This window comes from Parasteatoda tepidariorum, chromosome 10 (assembly GCF_982258835.1).
Source record: "Parasteatoda tepidariorum strain Cologne lab strain chromosome 10, Ptep-v5.0, whole genome shotgun sequence".
NCBI classification, from domain to species: domain Eukaryota; kingdom Metazoa; phylum Arthropoda; class Arachnida; order Araneae; family Theridiidae; genus Parasteatoda; species Parasteatoda tepidariorum.
The window spans coordinates 96,206,317-96,230,695 of NC_141764.1; the positions used below are offsets into that span (position 1 = coordinate 96,206,317).

General features: G+C 31.2%; 1 protein-coding gene across 1 annotated transcript; it reads left to right on the top strand.

The window, feature by feature from the left end:
- Positions 1 to 522: 522 nt before the first annotated feature.
- On the top strand, positions 523 to 1,020 carry LOC147803110 (ATP-dependent DNA helicase PIF6-like). The gene has a single exon (XM_087152902.1). It carries the CDS (start codon positions 523 to 525, stop codon positions 1,018 to 1,020), a length of 498 nt encoding a protein of 165 aa, XP_087009028.1.
- The last annotated feature ends 23,359 nt before the right edge of the window (positions 1,021 to 24,379 follow it).

A 24,379-nucleotide genomic window follows, 5' to 3' on the forward strand; every position in this document is an offset into this window, starting at 1 on the left:
AGATACCTAATAATTCGTTTTCGTATTCTTTTCTTGTATTTAGCATTTTAGATTTTTTTTTCTTAAGCGTTGTAGCTATATAATATAGGAATTTAATTGTTTTTGAAGGAACGATGACACTTACCTTGGATCTCTTTGGTTTTTCTATTCTTTATTTTAACAGTTTTTATTAAATGTAATTAGTTATTTTCAGAAAACTTCTGTTTGCAGGTAAGCACTTAGATTTTAATATTGAAGTTTCATGATTTGCTTTCATAGTAATTGTTGTTCTAAAGTATTCGTTGACTTCTTAAAAACCCGATTACTGACATGGCAGAACCGCCTTCCAAAAAACTTAATATCTTTTTCTTTGACAAAATACAAAGAGATTCTCAAAGAAGAAGGGCCCAAGAAACGTTGGAACGTCAAAGAAGGATGGAACATGACCGAATTTCGACAAGCAATTCTAGAGCCGAGATAAATAACAATCTTTTAAAGAAATTACCTGGTGCTTTGGAAATTTACAAGTCTACCGACGCTGTCATGGAAATAGATCAAGTTGTCAACTATCCGACAGAATTTTTGAACTCATTGGAACCACCTGGAACGCCTGCACATAAATTAGAATTGAAAATTGGAGCACCAATTAAGCTTTTAAGAAATTTGGATCCACCTGCATTGTGTAATGGAACAAGATTGATTGTGAAAAAATTGATGCCTAATGTTATTGAAGCTATGATTATAACAGGACATTCAACGGGAAATAGTGTGCTTATTCCTCGCATCCCCATCATATCTTCAGACAATCCGTTTCAGTTTAAACGACTTCAGTTTCCTGTTCGACTTAGTTTTGCGATGAGTACAAATAAATCTCAGGGACAATCTTTAAAAGTCGTTGATCTTGACATGCAGAAGCCTTGCTTTTCACATGGACAGCTTTATGTTGGCTGCTCCAGAGTTGGTGATGAAAAGAACTTATATTTATTGGCACCAAATGGAAAAACTAAAAATATTGTTTATAAAGAAGTTTTACAAGAATAGGAAAAATTATATACTATCTGTATGCAGACTGACACAAGTTTTATTTTATTGCTGTTTCTTAAATATGTTATTAACTGCGTTTTAATATTCAGCTATTGGCGAATGATGATTTCGAAAGCAACTTTTGTATGCTTTTACAATTTCTGAGGCCTTTTTTTTAAAAAAAAAAAAAACAAGTCTCCACCTGATAGTTATATTATAGGTTAGGTTACCATAGGCCTTAGGTTACCATAGCAAAGTTACATCTTCAAACATCCTCAAGAGCTATAACACATCTGCAGCAGAACTGGATATAAAGACAAAATTGCAGGAGAGGAACACTTTAATTGTCCACTAATCTTCAGATTTCCTGCTATGTTTTAAAAAACTTTATTTGTGAAAACCTTTAGCGTGGTGGACAGCTGGCTGCCTTAGACGGCTAGTATTCAAATAATTTTTTTCCCATCATTGTTAAAAAAAGTTATGTTCATATTTTTTTGCATAGAACTTTTCAAATATAATTAAAGTTTGAAAGTTCCTTTTAAAATATATTTTAGAAGCTATTCTAAATGATATTGATTTTAAAGATGTGATGTTGATTTTACATGTCGTCGCTTTGAAACTAAACCGTGGTAACTCAAAAAAGCAAGTTTTTCAGGAGAGCGATTTCAAACTTTCCGCGCTAATGCTAATCGCAGCAATGCAATGACGATTTATCTGCTCTCTAAATTAACTTTATGGAACTATAAAGATAACAGGCTGTTTTTCTAAAATGGTGACTTTTTTTTTACACAAAATGACCCAAAAATCTCATTTTTCGACTTTTTTTAGTTACAACGGTTTAGTTTCAAAGCGACGATGCGTGCTCATTTTTATAATTTGTTTTAGATCTTTTGTGCTTTAAGATTTTATGCGACTGGATGTTACCAGAAAAACATTACCACTGATACTTGTGGAAGCATGACTCAAGCAAGTGTGAGCAATTCAATAAGAAGTGTCACCATTGCTATTAATGAATTTATGTTTGAAGAGTATATAAAATTTCCTGTCCTTGAAAGGTAAAAAAATCAAATTCTTGTGATACAGTAAAGTAATATGTATACAGTAAATAGGTTTCAAAGATTTGAATAAGCATTCTTTGAACTTTCTGATTTTATTGAGAAACATATAGTTTTTTTCCCAACTTTAACACAAATGTAAATTAATATATATATATTGAATTCTGATGGCTTCAATAAACATTATATGATTAATTATAAATACTAGAATAGGGTAATAACTAATACAAATGTTTGTAGAAAGCTGCATTATCTTTTAAAAAATAAAAGCTTATTTTTAGATCATTTATTTAGAAAAAGTTTGTAAATACAAGCGAGAACCCATAATTAAATACACATCAACTATCTTAAAAACAGTGCTGCTTTTGATGATTTATGTTACTAATAATGTAATGTGATGTATTGTTTTTTTTTCCATTTCAATTTTTATAAATTTTTTGTACTGTTAAAATGTGTCGTTTAAAGCAAATGACACAATTATTTTTTAAAATTAAATGAAAACATTAGCTGATTCAGTTTATTCATCTCTGACTTTGCATGTAGAAATCAATGTAAAAAAAAAGAAGTTATTATTAATAGTAAACCAATCTTTCAGTTAATGTAAATAACTGATTACATCCATTAACTATTGTCAATTAGATCACAAAAGAAATTTGGCTGGTTAATGTAAAGAGTTCTCACACATTACTCGTTTTGTCCAGCCCATTGCAGTCCGATTTATTCAGTTCAGTGTAACAGATCCTGTACACACACATTATATATATATATATAGATCAGATATTATTATTATTTTTTTTAAATGTGACACCATGAGCTTTCGAAATTGAGCACTCACTTTACTGTTAAACTTATTGCACACTCTGCGACTTGCCACTTATATATGAGAATACACCTTGTACTGTTTTTGAAAGCTGCTTAAAAAATTAATTGAAAACACAGTGGTGAAATTTTGTTATTTTCTATAATACTAATTTTTAACTTTATTGTCTTGAATGAGTGATGCATAGCATCTCAATTTATTCAACTTTCTTTCAGTGAAAGAGAAATGTTGAAGAGAGAATTCTTCGATTACTCAGGTTTCCCGGGTGTGATAGATGCTTTCGATTGCTCGCATGTGGCCATTGTAGCTCCCCAGAATGATGGCAAGCATCTAGAAAAAAACTATGTAAATCGAAAGAATTTTCATTCTTTGAATGTTCAACTGGTAAGATGTTTCATTTTTGAATTAATAATATAAATACGATACATTAATTTAGTCAATGAGTTAACATTTTATGCAAAACGTAAAACAGAGTTTCCACTCTACAAATTCGTTAAAATAATTGACATATAGGGGAGTGTCGGGTACCCCCGCCCACTGTCAATTTCATATGTATAGAATATTTTTTCAAGTCAATGGGCCATCGAACATTAATTGTGATAATAAAAAAAAAAAAATCATTTTCAAAGTTTCAAGTATTTATGCAGCTGGTAACATGGTAAACAATAGTTTTGAAAATATATTGAGTACAGTAGTCATGAAATTAAGAAAAATTGGTTGAATGTTTCAATTAAACTTCATTTTAATTCTAAAAAAATAATTTTTTCTATACATACAACATTAAAGTATGGAGTCTAAGTTTAATTTACACAAAGAAAGAAGTTTACATGTGGAAAATTGTTCGAGTAATTACAAATTTACAAAAAAATTGGATTTAGGGTAGCCCCGCTCACATGAATGTCGGGTATCACCGCCCAATTTTATTTTGTCGATAAATGTACGGTTGCAAAGATTTACTTACATTAAATTATTTTCTTTAAATATTTAATATAAATATATATTAATATTATACTATAATAATATACATTAATAATAATAAAAAGTATGACATTTGTTGTTATTAATTGATAGAATTCACGAAAAGTATATAAATATGTAATAAACAAAATAATTTTGTGATAAAAATGATAAATGAGGTTTATCTATTGTCAATACATTGGTCATTTTCATTTACACCTGAAAAAAACAGTCAAAAAATATTATTTTTGTTACTGGGCGGGGCTACCCGACACATTTTGAAAAGAGCTGAAAACATGTTTTTTTAAATTTCAATTTTTTTTAAGTTAAAGTATTCCTTTTTTGGTTTATTCTTTTTGCATTATTTAAATAGATGATAGAACGATAGAAACATAAAAAAATATTGATTATTACTCAATATTATGCAGAAATATAAGCAATATTCCTTAAGTGGGCGGGGCTACCCGACTCTCCCCTATATATTGCTTCAATTATCTGTAAATGTTTATAAAATATATCTTTTGCAGTAGCATTAGTAATTTTTTTAAAAATATTTATAACAGGTTTGCGATATGCATATGCAAATCATGAGCATTTCAGCCCGATTTCCTGGATGCACGCATGATGTATATATTTGGAAGATGAGTCTTCTAAGGGATTGGTTCAGCGACAACTCTTCCAGATTAAAAAACACATGGCTTCTAGGTAAGTTGTAGAAAAATCTTCCATGTAAGCTCATTTAAAATAGATTTGGTTACTCTGGTATTTTAAACACTTCACTATTTAAAAATCAATTGTTAATTTTTTGGGGAAAATATTATAAACATTGTTCACTACAATTTTTCATCAAGTTTTATTTCTAAAAGCTATCTTTTTATTAAAAAAAAATAATTAGAAGGTTTCAAAATATCATTTTTATTTCATAGATACTTAGAGCTCTTATTTAATGTTCAGAAACTTTTTTGTTTATGAGATATCCTTATCAACTTTTAAGCATATTGAACTAAGTTTACAATAATTCTGGTAGTCCCATTTTTTTTAATGTACCACGTGATCCAAAAGTTAATTTACTTTATAATTTTTAAACAAATATTTTTTTTTGTATCAAAAATTTCGTGTTTATGAGCTAGTGGAATTGCTTTATTGTAAATAGTTAAAAAATTACAATGTTTTAAAAAGTAAACTGCCTTTTGGATCACCTCTTATTAAATAACTATCTTATCAAATTTATTTTAAGTTATATAATAATTTTCAGACTTAGATGAACCATTTTAATCTTAGGAATAAATGTCCTTTCTCAGAAAAGGCTATGAAAAACTACAGCCCAAATACAAATGTTTATGCAATGACAAAGAAAAAGGTTTGTTTTGTGAGGTGCATGCAAATTACGAAACGTCAAAAGATGTAAGCATTGTCGCAAGTCCTCATGGCAAACCAAAAACTGCCATCAGATGGCGCTGCAAGCGCAGCAGAAATATTAACTTTTAGTTTTCGAAGAGTAAAAAGTAGATGTAACTCAAGAAGCGGCTTGCCGGTAGTATCCCTTCCTGCTTGAAAAAATAAGAAACTATTATCAGCAAATCAAGTCTGAAATGCAGACTACATCAGCGGAAGTCACTGACACGGAAATTCATGAAAGCGGCCGGCTTTTGGAGTCATCCGTAGATTCAGAAAGTTCATCCAAAAATATCACCGAGCCCCCCCCTCAAAAACGAAAACGCAAAAAGAGAAGGAAAAACGTTGAAAATTTTTCCACTACTACAAATATCAGCCCTCCACCACTACTAGATGTCGCCACTTTGCAGCAATCTGACACCGAAGAAAATCCTGACTGACCCAACCCATGGAGGATTATAATTCAGCTGCGGCTCCAACCACAATTTCAGAAACAGAACCACCAATCAAGCATATCAAAGTTCTAAACCGTGGACTCACAGCATGTACCAATACAGATCATATCTCCCGTGAATTGACCAAGACAGGCATTATAACAAGCTAAGTCCTCCCACTTTTTCTCACAATATTGATCAAAACAGAACAAAATAACCAAATCTACTCAGTAACCAATATTTGTGACCTTCCCGTGAAAATTGAAAGATTTCGTGGAGGGAATAGCCCAATACAATGTTATAACTGCCAGAATTTCGGCCACACACAACAAATGTGCAAATCTCAACCAAGATGTCTAAAATGTGCCGCCGACCACCGTTCCTATCAGTGTCATAAGGATAAAACTTCACCACCTAAATGCCGCAACTGTGGAGAGGCACATACTTTAAATTACACAGGTTGCAGCAACCGTCCCCCCAGGAGAGGCCTTCGTGCAAATCCTGCTACAATCCCATCAACAACGGCAGGTCAAGCCCGTAGACTTGCATCAATTATCAAAGAATTTAAAGAACACTTAAAAAACCGAGAAGTATTTCAACTGCTGCAAACAATTATGAGGGAGGCTACTCCGGAATAATTTCACTTTAGGACTAAAACTGAACTCTTCTCTGACTTTAAATATGCATCTCTATAATTTACAATTCAATAATCTTGAATGTTTCACACTAGATGGCGCCACCAAGGCTTCGCAAAATTTGTAATTTCTTCCTGATTCTGATTACCGATCTTGTATATTCTTATGCTATCATCAACTCTGATTCCTGGCTCTGTAAATATTTATGCTTTCATCAATTTGTCTTCCGATTTTGTATATACTTACGCTATCATCAACATTAAACACTCAATTTCAAATTTCAACTGATCATCAATGTAAATATCACAGATTAAGTTTGTATATCATGTTTTCATATCTAATCATAGCTATTTTAAATTTTCTTTGCAATTCATGTAAATCTTCGATCTAGTTGTACTTTCTAATCATGGCAATATTATTATGTAACCATACTGTCACATAACTCAAAATGTCTGTATACACTGCATTAATTTTATGATGGATGGGTTAGAGGCCGCTGCGCGCCCTAGGCACCCAATTTATTTTAAATAAAGGAAAGGTAGTATCCCTTCGTCACCTTTATAATTATCATAAATCATCCCATTTAATGTATATTCATGATCTTTAATGTATATTCATCTTTGCCATATTGTAGTTAAAATCAATAAATGTGTTATTGATATTCTAAATAGGCGGTCCATAAAAAGTGGAACTTTTCCATTATCTTCATACACAAAAAGCAAAAATAATTTTGTTGTTGTTGCTAATTCCTATCTGGTCTGACGGGGTCAGACCAGATCAATGAATCCGTTGATATTGAGAAAATCCGAAACCAGAACTGGAGAGGAATGAATATCGTTCCAGTCCAGCCCTAAACAGATCAAGATGTGCTCAGGTGATGCCTGGTTTTGTTGGCATTTAGGGCATTAGATTGAACAAGCATCGTGGAAGTGGAATATGATTCCAACTTTATAGAAATACTTATTCATGACGGTGTGAAATTTTGGAAAGAAGCTGTCTTTCCGACTTTAAAGAAATGTTTTCTGTAAATATTATTGAGACAGTTGTTGTTACTTTTTTTTAATGCAATGTATTTTAAATATGCATGTAATGTTCTTACATTGAGTTATGCTTGTTCAGTTTTGTATGCGAGCAGCACCCTCTGCGTAAGCAACGGAAACTAGTGAGAGTATTAACAACCTCGAAAGAGGCAAGTGTGTGAAGCAAATAAAATAACAGTCCACTGCGTCAATATGTGTTTTGAGTCCTATCTTTTTAAGAGAAATAACATGGTCCTTATTCTAATCTGAGAGAGTAAGCGATCTATGGACGAGTTAATTTTATGAAAATTATGCAAAAATTAGGGCAAAAGATTCAGTGAAATGTTTACGTTGCCGATTGAGAATCGAAACTGAAACTAAGTGCGTCTAACAGCGATCTGAGAAGGTTGGTGAAAGATAAATTTATATTTAGTTGAATTAAACTATAAACATGTCTTTGACTAAATTAAAGAAAGACTAGTTAAAACTCTTCGCAGAAGAGTTAAACTTAACTGTACCGGAGGGTGCAAAAATTGCCGATTTAAGAATTTAATTGAAAACAGCGAAGTTTATAAAACAGATAAAAGGCTATTTATATGCGTACTGGATTATGCTATAGAGGAAGTAAAAAATAAAAAGTCCGATAGTGAATCTAAATTAGAATTTGGGCGAAATAAATTAGCACAATTAGAGCTAACTAATGTTTAAAAAGAGTTACCGCATAATTCCGTACTCGCAAAAGAATTTCTGAGAATCCGAATAATATTAATATCGAAACTTTATTAAAATCGGTAAAAACCTTAACTATACCAATGCCCTCACGAGTAGAATCGTATAATTTATTTTTTCAGTCGCTGGAAAAAACATTGAAAAAAAAAGTTCCCGAAAAATTTAAATGCGAAATTCTTTTAAATATTTTAGGTGAGAGAGCTAACAATTTAATTGTTCACATTTCCGAAGAAGAGTTAACTAATTACAATACACTCAAAGATTTAGTAATAAAAGAATAGTTTAATAAATTCCAAAGAGCACAAAAAAAAAAAATAAGTTCAGAGAATTATGCACAATTTGCGTCGAGGTTAAATGCGACGTTTGAATATTATTGTAAATTACGTAAATGATTTTAAATCCGTCTGTAAGTTAATAGTATCGGATAAAATAATGAGTACTCTCGATAGAGAATTGATGACTCATATTAGTGTAAAACAGGGAGAAAAGTATTTTAAACCACATGAACTAGGGTGTGAGTGTGATATTTATTTATCTTCGAAAGGCAAAAACAAAAATAAAACATTTTTGAAATCTTTCAGTGGAAATACTAAGCGTCACGAATTTAATAAACTAAACAGAGTAAATAATTCGAGTGAACAAAGAGGAGCAACAAATGTATTTTTATCTGAAATAAAAAATGATAACTGTGTATTATATAAAAACAATGAGTCTCACGCTTTACAATTTTGCCCACAGTTCAAAAGAATATTTGTACACGATAGAGTAGAGTTTGTAAAAAATAATAGACTTTGATTTAAGTGCTTTTCTTCCAGATGTGAAGTTTATATATGCAGAATGAGAAACTGCTTTCTATGTAAAAAGACTCATTACAAAATTTTACACTATACGAGAGAGATTAAAAACAATTCGTCCACTTCCAATGTGGCGCCAATTAACGATCACAATAATAAAAAACAACCGCGTTTAATGTAAGTGCTGAATCATTCATTCCGAGAGTAGACACGACTCAAATTGTGACGACCGCGTGTTTTAAAAACAAATGCTTATTATGTACTGCATTAATTCCCGTAAAGGATTAATATTCAGAATGGTAGATGTGTAAAGCGTAACTGGATTCTGGTAGTGAAACTTGTCTGATTTCAAATGAATTTACTAATAAATTACTACTTAAGAGTGAAAAAATAAATACATTGATTTCTTGTTTCATAATGAAATAAAAGTGAGGAATGAAAAAATAAATGTTAAAACTACTTTTTTTTTAATAACTGTTAAATCCAATCACGGTAAGTGACGCCAGAGGGCACATGTGCAAGGGAAAAAATTTTATTTGTAGATTTAGTAGTTGTGTATGTAACTGCAGCGCAATGAACCAACCATTGCCACATCCTTTAATAAAATTGTTTTTTTTTTTTTTTTTTTTTTTTTTAATTAAGTCGCCTAGCATTATTATAACCCTTTTATAGAGTCCAAAGCTATCTTCATTAAAAAAAGACTGGTCCAGATGCCGCAACTGCCAAGGCATCGGGCACCATCAAAGTCAATGCTCCTAAAACAACTGCACTTGTGAACGATGTGGCACAGACAATCACACGTACGAACAGTGCTCAGCCGAGGAAGAGTATTGCATAAAATGCCGTGACTCAAACAAAGACAACGGAACAACATACGACTGCAACCATGCATCCTCCTTCCCGACTTGTCCATACTACCTCTACAGATTAAGGGAGCTCCGCTCAGGCCAACAACTTTAACTATTCTTTACACTCAGTGTTTTTCTGTATTCTCTTTGACATTTTCCATTTAGTAACCTGATAATCAAAATTGCAACCTATTAGTTTTCATCCGCTTAATTATAATTCATTTTTTTTTATTTACATATTTTCCTAATTTTCTGTTTGTTTTCCCTTTATCTTTCAAAATTAACATTAGTTTTAATTTTGTTCTAGGCTTCTGTTAATTGATTTGATTAACTGACTTTTGTATTCATGATATTGATAAGACAAAATCTTCTTTATTTATTATTTTTCATTCAAATTTTTTCTCCAATTAACACTTTCATATTTTCCTTATCTTCCTTGCTCATCCTTATTGAATAATTTTTTTTCATTTTTTTTTTTAATGTTTCAGTATTGTTTTCTAAAATGTATATATTATTTGTGAATTCCTAATTCTAAATTTAGTTAATGGATAATCCATACGTTAATGATATTAAACAATACACAATCTCTGCCGATCTTTATAAACTTAATATATTACAAATAAATCTTCAAAGGAGCAAAGCCGCAATTTTTTTTATTGCAAAAAACTGTTGTTGATTATGACCTTGACATAATCTGTTTTTCAGACAGAACAAAAGGCTCCATAATTAGATATCACAGTTCCTGGAAATTATTTTCATCAGTAAACGGAAAATCCGGCATTTTTATACCCAATAAACAATCCCCTCTTCAGAATTCAGTTTCGATATCAATTAACTCTTCAAATAATTCACCCTTGATCCTAAACTCATTTTATAATTCTCCAACAGATACAGACTTGAATCTAATGAAAGATCTAATTTACTACAGTAACAAAATCTTCTCCAAAACTTTATCCAACAATAATTTTTGGAGACTTCAATTCACATCACAGCTTCTGGGGTTATTCCAACAACGACGCAAGGGGAGATGTTGGATATGATAAAATCTAATAATACAACTTAAAAATTTTAAATTCACAGCCAGCATTACAGACTTTCGTAACATCTTTGACTTCATCTTTTCCAGATCTTACTCTTACAAATAACATAGATACTTAAAGTAATTCAGACCACAAATATATTTTATTACAAATTAATAATAAGTATACCTTCTCCTCTTTCACAAGGTTTAAAACTAAGTTTGGAAATCATAGTAAATTTAAAAGACATTTCCCGAACTTTATTCCAGATCTAAACATTGAACTAGACAACGTACAAAATCCTATGGATCTTAACATTTTCTCAAATAATCTCATTAGTAAAATTTTCTTAAGCTGCAAAAACTCCTACAAACTTAAACTTTTCAATCGTCCTACAAACAGTTCTTGGTGGACAGCACAACTTCCAATCCAGAAAAAAGAATTACAAGCAATTAAAAGACGTTTTCAGAAATCAAATATTGATGAAGAAATTAAAAAATATAAAGCTATTTACAAGTAAAAAAAGCACAATACAAAAAACAAATTATCAAAGCAAAATACAATAGTTGGCAATATCTCTGTGAAAGTATTAAAAATCCTCCTTTAAAACAAACTCCTATCCGACCATTTTAACTCAGATTTATGATAGTAACTGTCCAATATGAGAGGCCCAAGAATGTTCTTCATAATCCTTTCCCGGATGCCAATGTCATCCAACAAAATAAATACAGCTATCAAAATAAAAATTCAGATCCTCCCTTCAACCACAATGAACTTCAACGTCTTCTTAGAACACTAAACAACAAAAAAGCACCAGATATAGATGGCATTAATTATATAATTGTAAAAAAGCTTATTCATATTTTTCGGTCTGTTCCTTAAACACCGATGCTAACCAATAGTTATGGCCCCGAAAGTCACCACTGAAGCAGCCTCCTCCCTTAACGAGGTGTCCAGTAAGTGACCTCGAGCTTGACCTAGCCAACAGATGGTGTTCTTGACTAGCCGATTGGTGCACACAGGTCAATATGCACCTCCCGTTTACCTGAAGCACGGGCCGAAGCAGTGTATTGGTGTACCAAGATGCACCTCAAGTACCAGGATCCCCTTTTCCAGGGACACGGGTCTCAACGCACGGCGAACACGTGGGTGGTCTCTTGCCATCTGGGTCCGATACAACAGGGTGGTAATCGAACACAGACAAAAAGCCCTTACCAGTTAATTTGGCAACCATGACAAGGGGGAAGAGATAGGAGAAAGTAGGAGGAAACTGAAGGGAGGACAGATCACTAGGGCACCCTGGGAAGTTGACTCCCTGTGTCTACCTAGAGAAGGTAAACCCCCTGCGGGGTACTTCCCGTCCGAGTCCGATATAACACCGAGCTAAGACGAAAAGCCCTTACCAGTCAATTTGGCAACCACGACAAGGGTGAAAATTTAATAAATATAGTACAAATAAAGAAGTGAAATAAAATTAATAAATATACATATAAACGCAACGGAAATAAGAGATAATCAAAAGTATAAAAACTCAAATGTTCGCTAACTAGGTCAATGTAATAACTAATGAAAGCCAGAAACTACAAACAGGACCATCGCAGGAGAGAAACAGAGAAATAATCAGTTCCAGCTCGGGGCCCTGGGTGAGTCGTGAAGACAAGAGTGTGCCCCTGTTGGATCAGTGGGTCATAGCGGACTAAAAATCGAACCCTGTTCCCTCCCGATTGGAGTTCGTTTCTCAAACCACTGAGCTACCACGGTCCTAAATGTTCTGGATTTCTCGTTCGCTATAAGTTGTGGCAACACTCTCTCTAAAAGAGAAAGAATCTGCATTTAGGAAATTATATTTTTACACTAAATCACTCTTATCTATTATCATATTATTTTATAATTATTACTTCTTTTACTTAATAATTATTTTTCTGACATTTTGTGCATAATTTTTACAACGTTCGCATACATTAATTATCGTTCCCCTACATCGGTGACGAGCTCTTTAAAAATCAGAAGGATGCCGAAAAACTGAAAGTGTCAAAAAAAAAAAGAATCATAGGAAAGACTGAAAGGAACTTCATACTACTGTGCTTATATATTGCGCCTTGAGGAGGTGAGTTTATCTCCGAATCTAATAAGGAAAAATTCGAGGTGTTTTTTCGGGTACTAAGCAAAATAATTTTTTATGTTCTTTATTATTATTTTCAAACTAAATTAAAAATGCATTAAAATATACATAAATAAAAAACAGAATTTGTTGAAAATCATATCTCATCGCAATGATATTCAATTACTTACAAAATTGTTATTGATTAATTAAAATTTATCACACCTCTACTTTGATGTAATTTTCTAATCACTTTCCATTTGTATGTAGAATATTTTTTTCAAAATAAAATGTAACTAAAATTTTTACATAATACACTATTTTTATGCTAATTAAATAGTTATTTTTATAAAATCTGTAAGTAATATAAATATTTGTCATTGCATAGGAGCAACTGACTAGTCATTGTTACAAATGCCTTTTAAGTAATGCTAAAATGATCTATTGTTTTCAAAATTTTTTTCGTGTCATATTTTTTAGCTACTTTTGAAGATTTGATGAATAGTTTAAGTCAAAAAAGACCATCTATGCCTTCCAAATCAATAACAAAAATGGATCTTCATCCTTGATTGATGAAAAAAAGAAAGAAAGGGAACAAAACCCAGGTTAGTGTTTCCACATATTTCTATGTATATATAAAAAAATCAATATAGAGTTAAATGTAATTGGTTGAATAGTTGATTAGAGTTTATTCGAATATTTGGAAAAATTGAATTTGGAAGGAAAAAAAAACTGTTTTGAACACGGGAAAGTTATTTTTGTAAAGCTTGTGACTACATTGTCAGCAACTTTCCAATTAAATCTGATATTCTAACCCATGCTGAAGTTGCAGATATATCAAAGCGAGATAGAGTAAAATTTGCTTTTGTGAAATTTTTTACTGACGAATTCCCTGTTATGCTTCAGATTGAGCAGAAGCTGATGATCAGTTTATTAGATGACACCCTTGCCATAAGACATTCTAAATATTGCTAGACTTGATTTGCAGTGGGCCATGTTAGCAAAGCACAAAGATAGTTTGTGCAGGGCCAATGTTTTCTAATTTAAGTAATGTTACAAATGTTGAGAATACAAACATCCCCTCATAGTAATTCTTCATGAGAGAATCTTCAGTGTTGTGAAAAAGAACAAAACTGCTTTTAGAAGCTCAATGAATGTCTCTACTTTGCAGTCAATTTTAGTAACTATAATTGAATGGTCTTTGTTATGAGCAAAAATATGATGCTAATTTCTTAAAAAAGGCAAAATTTGCAACATATGTTGGTTTAAATCAAAACTAAGTTTGTATTTGCTTATTTTTTTTTTTTTTTTTTTTAATTTACTTGAATTGCAGCAAAAAATTTTTAACTTTCTGTCTAAATGCATGATTCATATTCATACTTAACTTGTTATGGCGGATGTAATTTTAAATTCTAGTATCATTTATCATATTACAAGAATAATAAAAACACTTTTGATTTTTAAACTACTACTGAGATATGTTATAATTATTTTTACAAAAAATTTATTGTAGTAATATTTAAATAGTACAAAAGAGCTTATATTAGAAGTTTTTTTTTCATTTTTTTTTTTAACAGACTATTATTTATTTGTGTTTTAGAAATTGGAGAAGAATACATATATATTAATAGGTAAAGGTAATGTATTCCTAATTATAAAATAATGGTATTATAAATTTTCCACAAAAGATAGTATTTATAGTTTCGTTTTACTAATTTACATAAGCTATTTAACTATGTATATTTTTATTAATGTTCTCAGTTTATAGTTACATTTTAGTTTTGCTCTCATAATTAGTGAGTATTATTTTGTCGCGTATAGTGTTCCTAATTTTTTTATTCCTAAGGTTGGCAGCTATGGTGGTGTGAAACGAAGCGTTTTAAATGTTAAATAAAAATTGGAAATCTTTCAAAAACTTGATAATGGAGAATTAGCTAGCAAATTAGCAAAGGATTTTGAAATTGGAGTACAAATTGTACGTGATACAGTGAAACCTGTGTATAACGATACTGTCTATAACGATAAACCTGTCTATAGCGATATTTCCTTGAGGTCCCGGTGAAATTCCTATTTACTCAATGTATTTTTAACTTGTTTATAGCGATAACCACTTTTCAGTTAAACATGTCTACAACGATAATTTTTCCTCTTTTGATAGTTGATAGTTCTATTCCGATTTTTCTACCGTTGGAAAACGACTCCCCATCGAGCCTAAATGTGAGATAACAAAATGTTTTTTTTTCTTTTTCATCACCTTTGTATGTAATATTCTTTCGCTGTTTCTGAGAAAAAAAAGCCACTTTTAGGGGAAATTAGAGCAGTAGAAATGGGTGAAGGGGTATTGTAGGAGGGAGAGAGCTTCGTCAGAAAAACGGGGGACACACTGACGAGACATCGATGCAGCAGCGACACGACAAGAGGGGAATTCCTATTCAATAGCATTAGGATGCGCAGAGGTAAAGTGCGCGTCTTAATGCTGTTGAATAGGAATTCCCCTCTTGTCGTGTCACTGTCGCATCGATGTCTCGTCAATGTGTGGTCCGCCTTAGGTGGGGGGGAGTTTCTCGCCAATGATGATATCCCTGCTTTAAAAAGAACACTTCGAAGGTCAATCGTCTTGCTTTCCTCACCATTCATTAGCTGTGGAAAGGAGACAAGTTGCAAGGGGGCGCTCTTTTTTCAGAATGGTCACTTTCAAATCTTCTCATTCATAAGTAAGTCCTTATCGTTACTCACTACGGACTGGCATGTTTTCCTTGCAATAAAGTTAATTTTAATTTTGAAGTGATGGCTCGGCGTAAAGCATTATCTTTTGAAGAAAAATTAAATATCATATCGCAAATTGATCAAGGATTGAAGCAAGTTGACGCTGCTAAAAATATGAGATTTCACAATCTACAATAGCTACTTTTTTGAAGAAAAGAAGAGATATCGAAGATGCTGTGGAAGGAAGCAAAATTGATAGTAAAAGGAAAAGATTTAAAGGTGCAGTTAATGAGGATGTAGACAAAGCTACCCTAAGATGGTTCCACGAAATGAGACAACAAAATGTGGCAATTAGTGGTCCAATGATTGCAGAAAAAGCAAGAACATTTGCGTCTTTGCTAGGCAACAACGAGATTAAAGCCAGCAATGGGTGGATTACATCATTTCGAGAACGTCATGGTATTGTTTTTAAAACCATCTCAGGTGAAGAAAAGTCAGCTCCAGTCAATGATGTTGCATCCTGGAAGCAACGAGAAAAAGAGACTATTGAAAAAACTTATTCTCCAGAAAACGTGTACAATGCTGATGAAACAGGCTTATTTTATCAGCTCATGCCAGATAAAACAATGGCATTTAAGGGAGAAAATTGTAAAGGCGGTAAAAAATCAAAACAGAGGTTAACTGTTCTACTTTGTGCAAACAGTACTGGAACCGATAAGTTCGTTACACTTTGTTAAAATATGTCTAATAGTGAGCTGTTCTCCACAATGAGAACATTCGGGTGCAGTTTCGTTTAATAAAAGATGTTTATGGGTTACTCGGGAGTGACCAATGCGCAAGCGATTTAATATTACTTCCTGCTTTCGACTAATGTTTAGTCCTTTATAAGATTTAATAGAAGGTTTAATGTCATGCAATTTATTATTTATTTCATTTTCCCAGTGTAAATACTGTTTATTGTCAATTGCATTTTTGATATCTGTGTAGGTAAGGGGGTTGTTTGTTACATTGTTTGTTGACTTAGCCACTTTATCTGCTGCTTCATTACCCGAAATGCCAGCATGGCCTGGTACCCAACAGAAAATTATGGCATATTCTTTTAGGAGTAAATTGCTGTATAAGTTTAAAATATTATTTATAATAGAATGTGTATTCAGTTCTTTATTTTGTAAGGCAACTATGACACTTTTTGAATCTGAATATATTATCCATTTTTTCAACCTTTGAGAATAAATAAATTGAAGAGCCAGATAAACCGCATGGCATTCAGATGTAAATACGGAGCATTTTGAATGTAATTTTTCAGATATTGTGGAGATAGGGGTAACAACAGCGCTTGCAACATGGTCAAGGCCTTTAGAGCCATATGTAAAAATGGAATTAAAATTACTATATTGTTCTTGGTGTGAATTAAAAAGCTGTAAGTAAATGTCAGCAGCAGTTTGTGCTTTTGTCAGATTGTTAAAAATATCAATAGTTTGGAGAGAAATGACGTCCCAAGGAGGTCTTAATTCGCTCGCAGGTAAAATATTAAAGTCTTCTAGGTTTAGGTCAGATAAAAGCTTTCTTACTCTCAAACCAAAAGTCGGTATTGCAGAGGGTCTGTTACTAAATAATCTTTCACAAAATGGAGTTGTAACATTTGAAAACATGGAATGTATATGACAGCTTTTGACATGAAAATAGTATCTCAATGTTAACTTATTGCGTCGCTCAGCAAGAGTTGGTTCATGATATAAAACGTTTAGACTTTTTATGGGTGATGTGCGAAATGCTCCTGTTGCTATACGTATGCCGGAATTATGGATGGTGTCAAGATATTTAAGAACAGATTTTCTAGCTGATCCGTCTGCATTCTCATGCACTATAATATGACGCTGCACGCTCATTTGCATTCAGTATATTCATTTTAATTGTAATTTATCTAGTATATGTTTCTTTGTACTTCTACTTTAAGATTACTTACTTCAAATCCTGTTTGTAAAAATTATTATTCAGTTTTTTATATTTGCTACATTTTTTTCCAATAATTTATTTTCTTCGTGCATTTGTGTTTAATGAAATTCTAATAAAATACAAGAAAGAGACAAGTTTAGCTCACTAAAAGCAAACTAGTACGTTTTGTTGTATTTGTAAAAATATTTCTAGATATAATTTTTTTTTAAATATACTCCTTTCTTTTCTACACTAAGTCTTTAAATATTAATTTTAAATTGCTTATATATAATTCCTATTTGTCAGCTTCCTCTGTTTTGCTAGAAGATTTTACTTTGAAAGTGCTTGTGAAATTTTGTCTTTTATATTTGATTCTTAATTGAATTAAGTGGAACTTAAAAAATTTCAACCACCACAACATATGAATAATATAAAGTATTTATTGAAAAATTGATAATCATGGTGTTATTTTGATACAAGCACTGAATAAATTAAATCTTATTTAATAAATTTTAAATCTACATTTCATACACCTGGACGTCGAGGGGGGATGCGTTGGGTGTGGTAGAGGAAGCAATGTGGTTCTGTTATCACTACTAGCTGATTCATAACATCCTATTGTAAGAAATAGCTTACTTCTACCTGCAGAATCTTGTGGAAATGATACCCCCCTTTACAGTTTAACACGTCATTCCTCGAACAGGGTTCAAACTGGTATAACTGAAAGAAGTTTGAATATTTTCACAAATGTAGCTTCAGTTGTTGTGATAGTATGTACAGCCATTTTAAGTGAGTCGAATAAGCTCGTTAATTTAACTATTACATTTAATATATATATATATAGCAACCTTCTTCGTCACATGTGTACTAAGCATGGCAATAATGCATTTGAATGTTCGACCTGCAAAAAAACATTCAATAGGACCGATACATTAGAGAGGCATTTGGATGTACACTCCAGATGAAAGAAAAGAAAAGCCAGCCCTGTCAGAGCAGAATCTAAGCGACCTTCTATTGTTTCATTGAATGAGCCATCGACAACTGAAAATGCTACAACTATTAAAGGATTGATTGAAGCATTTGGTGGAAGACTAAAAACTGTTCGCTTCGATAATAACGAAAATTTCACTGACACAGAAGAATATTTGGAATCAAGAGTTGATTTCAAATGAACTGGCTAAAAATAATTTAAATGTAAATATTCAACTCATTTGCTTAAATGATAAAGCCTCTAGTGGTGGTGTTATCACAGATGAAAAAAAATTTTAAAACTAGAAACTGTATAATTTTATCTTCTTCGAATTTGTACGATTGCAAAAAAGATCAGCATTTAGCTGAATCTTCTGAATTTGAAGAAAAAGATAGCGGCTGGACTCTGTCAAAAATCATGTATTTAGAAATAAGAGTCAATAAATATAATCCGTTAAACGGATCAACATTTGTTGAACTACCAGATTTTATTCAAAGGAAAAAGGCCGTAATTAATATTAAAAATAACGATAATAAATACTTCATGTATGCAGTCCTTGCCGCCTTGCACCCACAGACCAATAAAGCGTATACAGTGGAAAAACTTGCAACTTTTGCTGATGAACTTGACTTTTCCTGCCTTGAGTTTCCAATGAAACTACAAGATATTTCCAAATTTTAAAAGAAAAATAATATTTCGATAAATGTATAGGGTTTCAATGATAAGAATGTGATTTATCCTCTGCACATTACTATTATCTCCATTTTCTATCATAATAGTGTTCGTAAAGTTAAGAAATTATTTTGTTACTCAAGAGTGATTTACACTGACTTATGTTTCTCTAGACATTATTATATCTATTCGAACTTATTGTAGTTGCTCAAATTATTGTTTTGCTTTGACATAATGTCAAAAGTATTTTAGTTATTTTTTAAAGTCTAGTAGATTTTCAGATGCAGCTCTTACTTGAAATTTTATGAATACATTTACCTAGCCCCTACTGAGTTTCATGTAATTTCTGTATTTTTTATGTATCCATAAAAAAATAAAAGCAGAAACGCAAACAAAATTCAAATTCTGAATTTGTTTTTGGCCAGTTAAAAGGGAAACTTACATTTTGTGTTCTAAAGATAAAATCAATGAAATACTTATAAGTAATGTAAGAACATTGACGTTAGCTATTATGCAAACTGTTATAACAAAATAATTTTTTTACTAATTTAATGCATGACCCTTATAACAGTATTTTACTGGTAATTAATCTTTTTACCCGATTGAATGTATTCGGAATGTTAGTGCCATGTATCGTGATTTTGTGCTGATATTAAATATAATTCATATCTGTTTAAATACTTTAAATTATGACATTAGTATTTTTTATGTTAATGGTTCCTTTTTTTTGTAGGTTAATAAGAAGTTATTACAAGAAGAGATTGTTCAGGAAACTGGTAAAAATGTCACATTGAAAGATCTTTCAAATATTGTTGCTAAAGGGAAAAAATCATATAATGACTTTGGTGAAGTATTTTTTTGTTTTATTTTCTTTATTTAGCTTTATATGAATTGATGAATCTAGGTAATAAGTGCTTTAAAAGTCTAATAAAATTTCATGAGATTTCATTTTACGCATACTAATGAAACATTTTGTATACATGCTTCTATATTGTGGGCATGTAGATAAACTGTGAATGTTGAATCTTCCTGATCTATATCTTATGTGTTTAGATATTGTAAATAATCTTTTTTCAGATTTTGCATACTCTTCAAAATATCGATCATCGGTCTGTTTCTGTATTGAAAGATGATGATACCTTACAAGGCATATTTTTTCAAGATAGGGAAATGAAAGCGATGTACTGCAACTATCCTGAAATTTTATTTACAAGTTAATAAATAACAACTATACTTGTTATATATATCTAATTAAGGATGGCAATGGCTTGTTATTTTTCTTAAACTAATTTATATCTTTTTTAGAATTCATAAATGAAAATTATTGCATAAGATTTTTAACTTTGTCTATCCATTTTTTAAAGTCAAATTAACCAGTTGTATGTAAAAAATTGTAGTACATAAGAATAAATGTGGTATTTTATTTGATATTGATTATTCATAGTTTTTATTACTTTGCTGCATAGTCTTTGTCTCCTAGGTTATTGTGAAATCATTGGAGTTGGTTCACTGGCTCATGAGGATAAGGAATCTGTCCAGTAGCTGAGTAATAAAGCTTTTAAGCTGAGCAATGAAAAATGCCATGAAACTCGCGTCATTGTTACTGACAAAGAGTTTACTGAACGTGTGTTCACGAACTTGTTCCACAGCTTTAAACTGATCAGTTGGCAAAAGAAGGTACTTCCCTCCCAGCCTCTTCAAACACGGCCCTCACTTACTCTGAATTATTTTCTATCCACAAATCTGAAGTTAATAAAGCTTGGTTTGTTCCACCGGATAACAATTGGTATCCCCGCAAGTGTCCTGGAGGAGCCCTTGACGTTCAGGGTACACGTACCGACCAAACCGCTACCTGTAGATTTGTCTGTGGGCATACTAACAGCCGTATTCACCACGCCGAGTTAAATTCAAGAGTAACTCGGGGATCGGAATATCCACGGTTAAGAGTAACTCTCAGATTAACCCTCGCTTTTTATTCTCCAACCGTTTTCAACAGAGGATTTCACAACTCGAGCTTAACACTTGTAGGAAATATAACGAGGCCTTTGATTGGGCAAGGTAAAACCATGTGACTTTGTATCTAATATAAACACGTGCATAAACAAATTAGCGTGAGTTTTCGAATTTTATCTTTGTAAAAATGTCGTTATCAAAGAAATTTGTTTTCAGCGACCACGAATCGGAGTTATTGAGTAATTTAATAGACAATTACAAGCATATAATTGCTGCTTGTAAAATTACAAATGCTCATTTCCATAGTAAAAAAGAAGCGTGGGAATAATTAAAAACTGAATTTAACGCAATTAATGGAGTTAGCAAAAGGAAAAAACTCCAAAATAAGTATAAAAACATGAAAAAAATGGCACAAAAAAAACAAAACTGCCGTTAAAGTAGAGTTATACAAAACAGGAGGAGGAGGCAGTATGCTAAAAACCACTCCTATGGATGAAAAATTTTTTAGCCATAGGAGTTGTAACCAACCCATAAGGTATAGATTGTGATTCTGACTACAAAAATTAAAGATTCTCATAAAAGATTCTCAAGGTATGTTTCACTTTTAATTATACTTTATTAGTTATAATATATTCCAATGTTTACTAATAGATAAAATTCTTTAAAATAAAACATTGATAGTTTAACTTAAATATTTAAAAAAAATCATGATTAGAGTTATGAATAAAATACTATATTAATATATTAAAAATAATATCAAGAAAAGAATTTTATAATATAGAAAACTAACACTACTTTTTAATAATCAATATTTGAAGTTTAATTTTGGAAGTTCAATCAGTTTCAATTTTTTTTTATTTCCCAAAAAAAAAAAAAAAAAAAAAAAACACAAATTTTTGTTCATTTTATCTGATGAACCTCTTACTTATACTGATTTGTAATTTTTTTAAATGCACATGTAGCAATTTTTTAATATTAAATTTTTGAAAAGATTTTAAATACTCTGTCCCGAGTTAGAGTAGGTTGGCCCATCTCATGGGGTACATTGGATCATGTAACAAAAATGTATTCAGATACAACATTGAAAGATAAATGTTAGGTGATACAGTACTTTCATTATATTCTTTTTAGTTTAAAATTAAAAAACAATATTTAAAGTTTAATAAAATACACGTCTTCAAATATAAAGCTAATAATTCATACTTCACACTATTGCTTATTGAATTTTACTAAAAAATATTTTCTTTTTAGCACTAATACTTTCATAAGACATAATAGTTAAAATAATTTATTGCTGAAGTAAAGTAATCAAAACATTTTAACCAATAGCTGTGTATTGAAATGCCTGATATTTCCTTGTGTAATTTACATTGTTAAAAAAATTTTTTTAATGACTTTTTGACTTCTAAAAAAACATAAATGTAATGCACATTATTAACATAAATATAATTATTTTTACCTACCCCAGGGTTTTAGTGGACCACCGTACCAAGAGTTCTGCATTTCACAAGAAGTTGCTATTACTTCTCTCCCAACATTTAAATTCAAATAGCTGCAAGCAATTATAAAAATAAATATCTATTATGGAAAATTTTAAAAGTTTAAGATTATCCAAGGTGCCATGTTTAATCAAACGAGACCAGAATATAATGTAATTTTATAAATTTAGTTGTTATAAGTTCAGCATCATACAGCATACCACTTCTCTATTTCAAAAATAATATTTATTATTTCCGCATTTTAATTATCATGGTATTGTCAATTTCAAAACATATCATGATTAGAAAGTCTGTCTTGAAGCACATATTTAATACAAAACTGAAGATATTTCATCATAAATATATCACTGTTTTATTCTCAGCTCACTTTACTTCATTAGTTTCACTAAAGAAAAAGCGATAGCAAAATTGCAATTTTTTTAATACCTGGAAAGATCAGACTATCATGCCATGCCCACAATCATGTACTTATTATTATGGACTTAGGATGGAAAAAATGTGCAGAATCAGATTTTTTAGTTACACTTTAATCAAGAAACTATATTAAATATTATTTCGTAATAAAATTTATCAATTGCATACTATAAAAATTATGCTCTTATATTTTCAGCACAAAAGGAAAATTCTTCAGAGGCCATTACTTTTGAGTATAACAGAACAGAAGATGTGATTGACAGTGAAGATGATTTTCCAGTAATTATTATTTTTTTATTCTTATTTTGCTGTTAGCGTTCACTTTCTTTCATCAATATAAGCCAGATCAAGAGCAAAAATAATAAAAACATCTAACCTGCTTATTCAGATATTTTATCAAAGCTTAACAGAACATAAATAATTTTCAGATTATATATACACATGCAAGGCTTGTTTAACCGATTCTAACTTCTACGCTAAAATAACAATTCTTACTTTTGATATTTTATTTGGATAGAGGTTAATTAAAATTAAATGTATTAAAAAAAAAAGCCTTTAACCTGCTTATGTTATAGTATACTTAAGTTATGCCAAGAACTTTTGAATTATTTTATTGTTGTTAAACAGTTTGTTTGCAAAAATGTTAAACAGTTCAGATTGAAATTGTTGATAAGTTTTTATCGTTTTTTAAAATATTATAAATTTAAATGAAGACTCGATTTAAATTATTTCAGCAAATATTTATAATAATAACAGATTAAGGTATGCTTTTATTACGTATTGTGTACAACTATTGTTAATTTTAAAAATGAAATATTTTTTGATAATCATTATAAGATTCCATAATTTATAATGTTTATTAAATGTTCCAATATTTTCATAAGTTTATGCAAAACACGAGTTTTAAACAAAACTTATTTTTATCAAAACACACAAATAAGTATAAGTATTTGTTATAAAATTTGATTATTGCATGTTTTAGGAACAAGGGTTAAATGAAACCATAACAACAGAGGACTTCGCAACTCCCCCCACAGGAAGCTACGTTGCCCCAGAGATTTCTGAAGACCCCGTAGTTAAAGAGGAACAAGATAGGGTAGCGTCAGCAGTTTTGAGAAAGAGAGCGAATGTGACGTCAAAAAAAATTCCTTTGACAAAAAAAGTTTTGATTACGCCAAGGCGAAGACCCAATGCTTCTCAAAAGGCTGCAGAAGCTATGGAAGATGGAGCACAGCAGCCATTGAAAGTGAAGCTCTTCTTCGTAAAGAAGAGCATCAGGCAAAGATGGGGAGGGACGCAAAAGAGCATGAGCTCAAGAAGGACATTTTAAAAAACGAACATGAAGTGAAAATGCAAATAGAATCTGCAAAGTTGCGGAATGAAGAGCAAAAATATAGGATGCTCGTTGCAAAAGAAGAATAT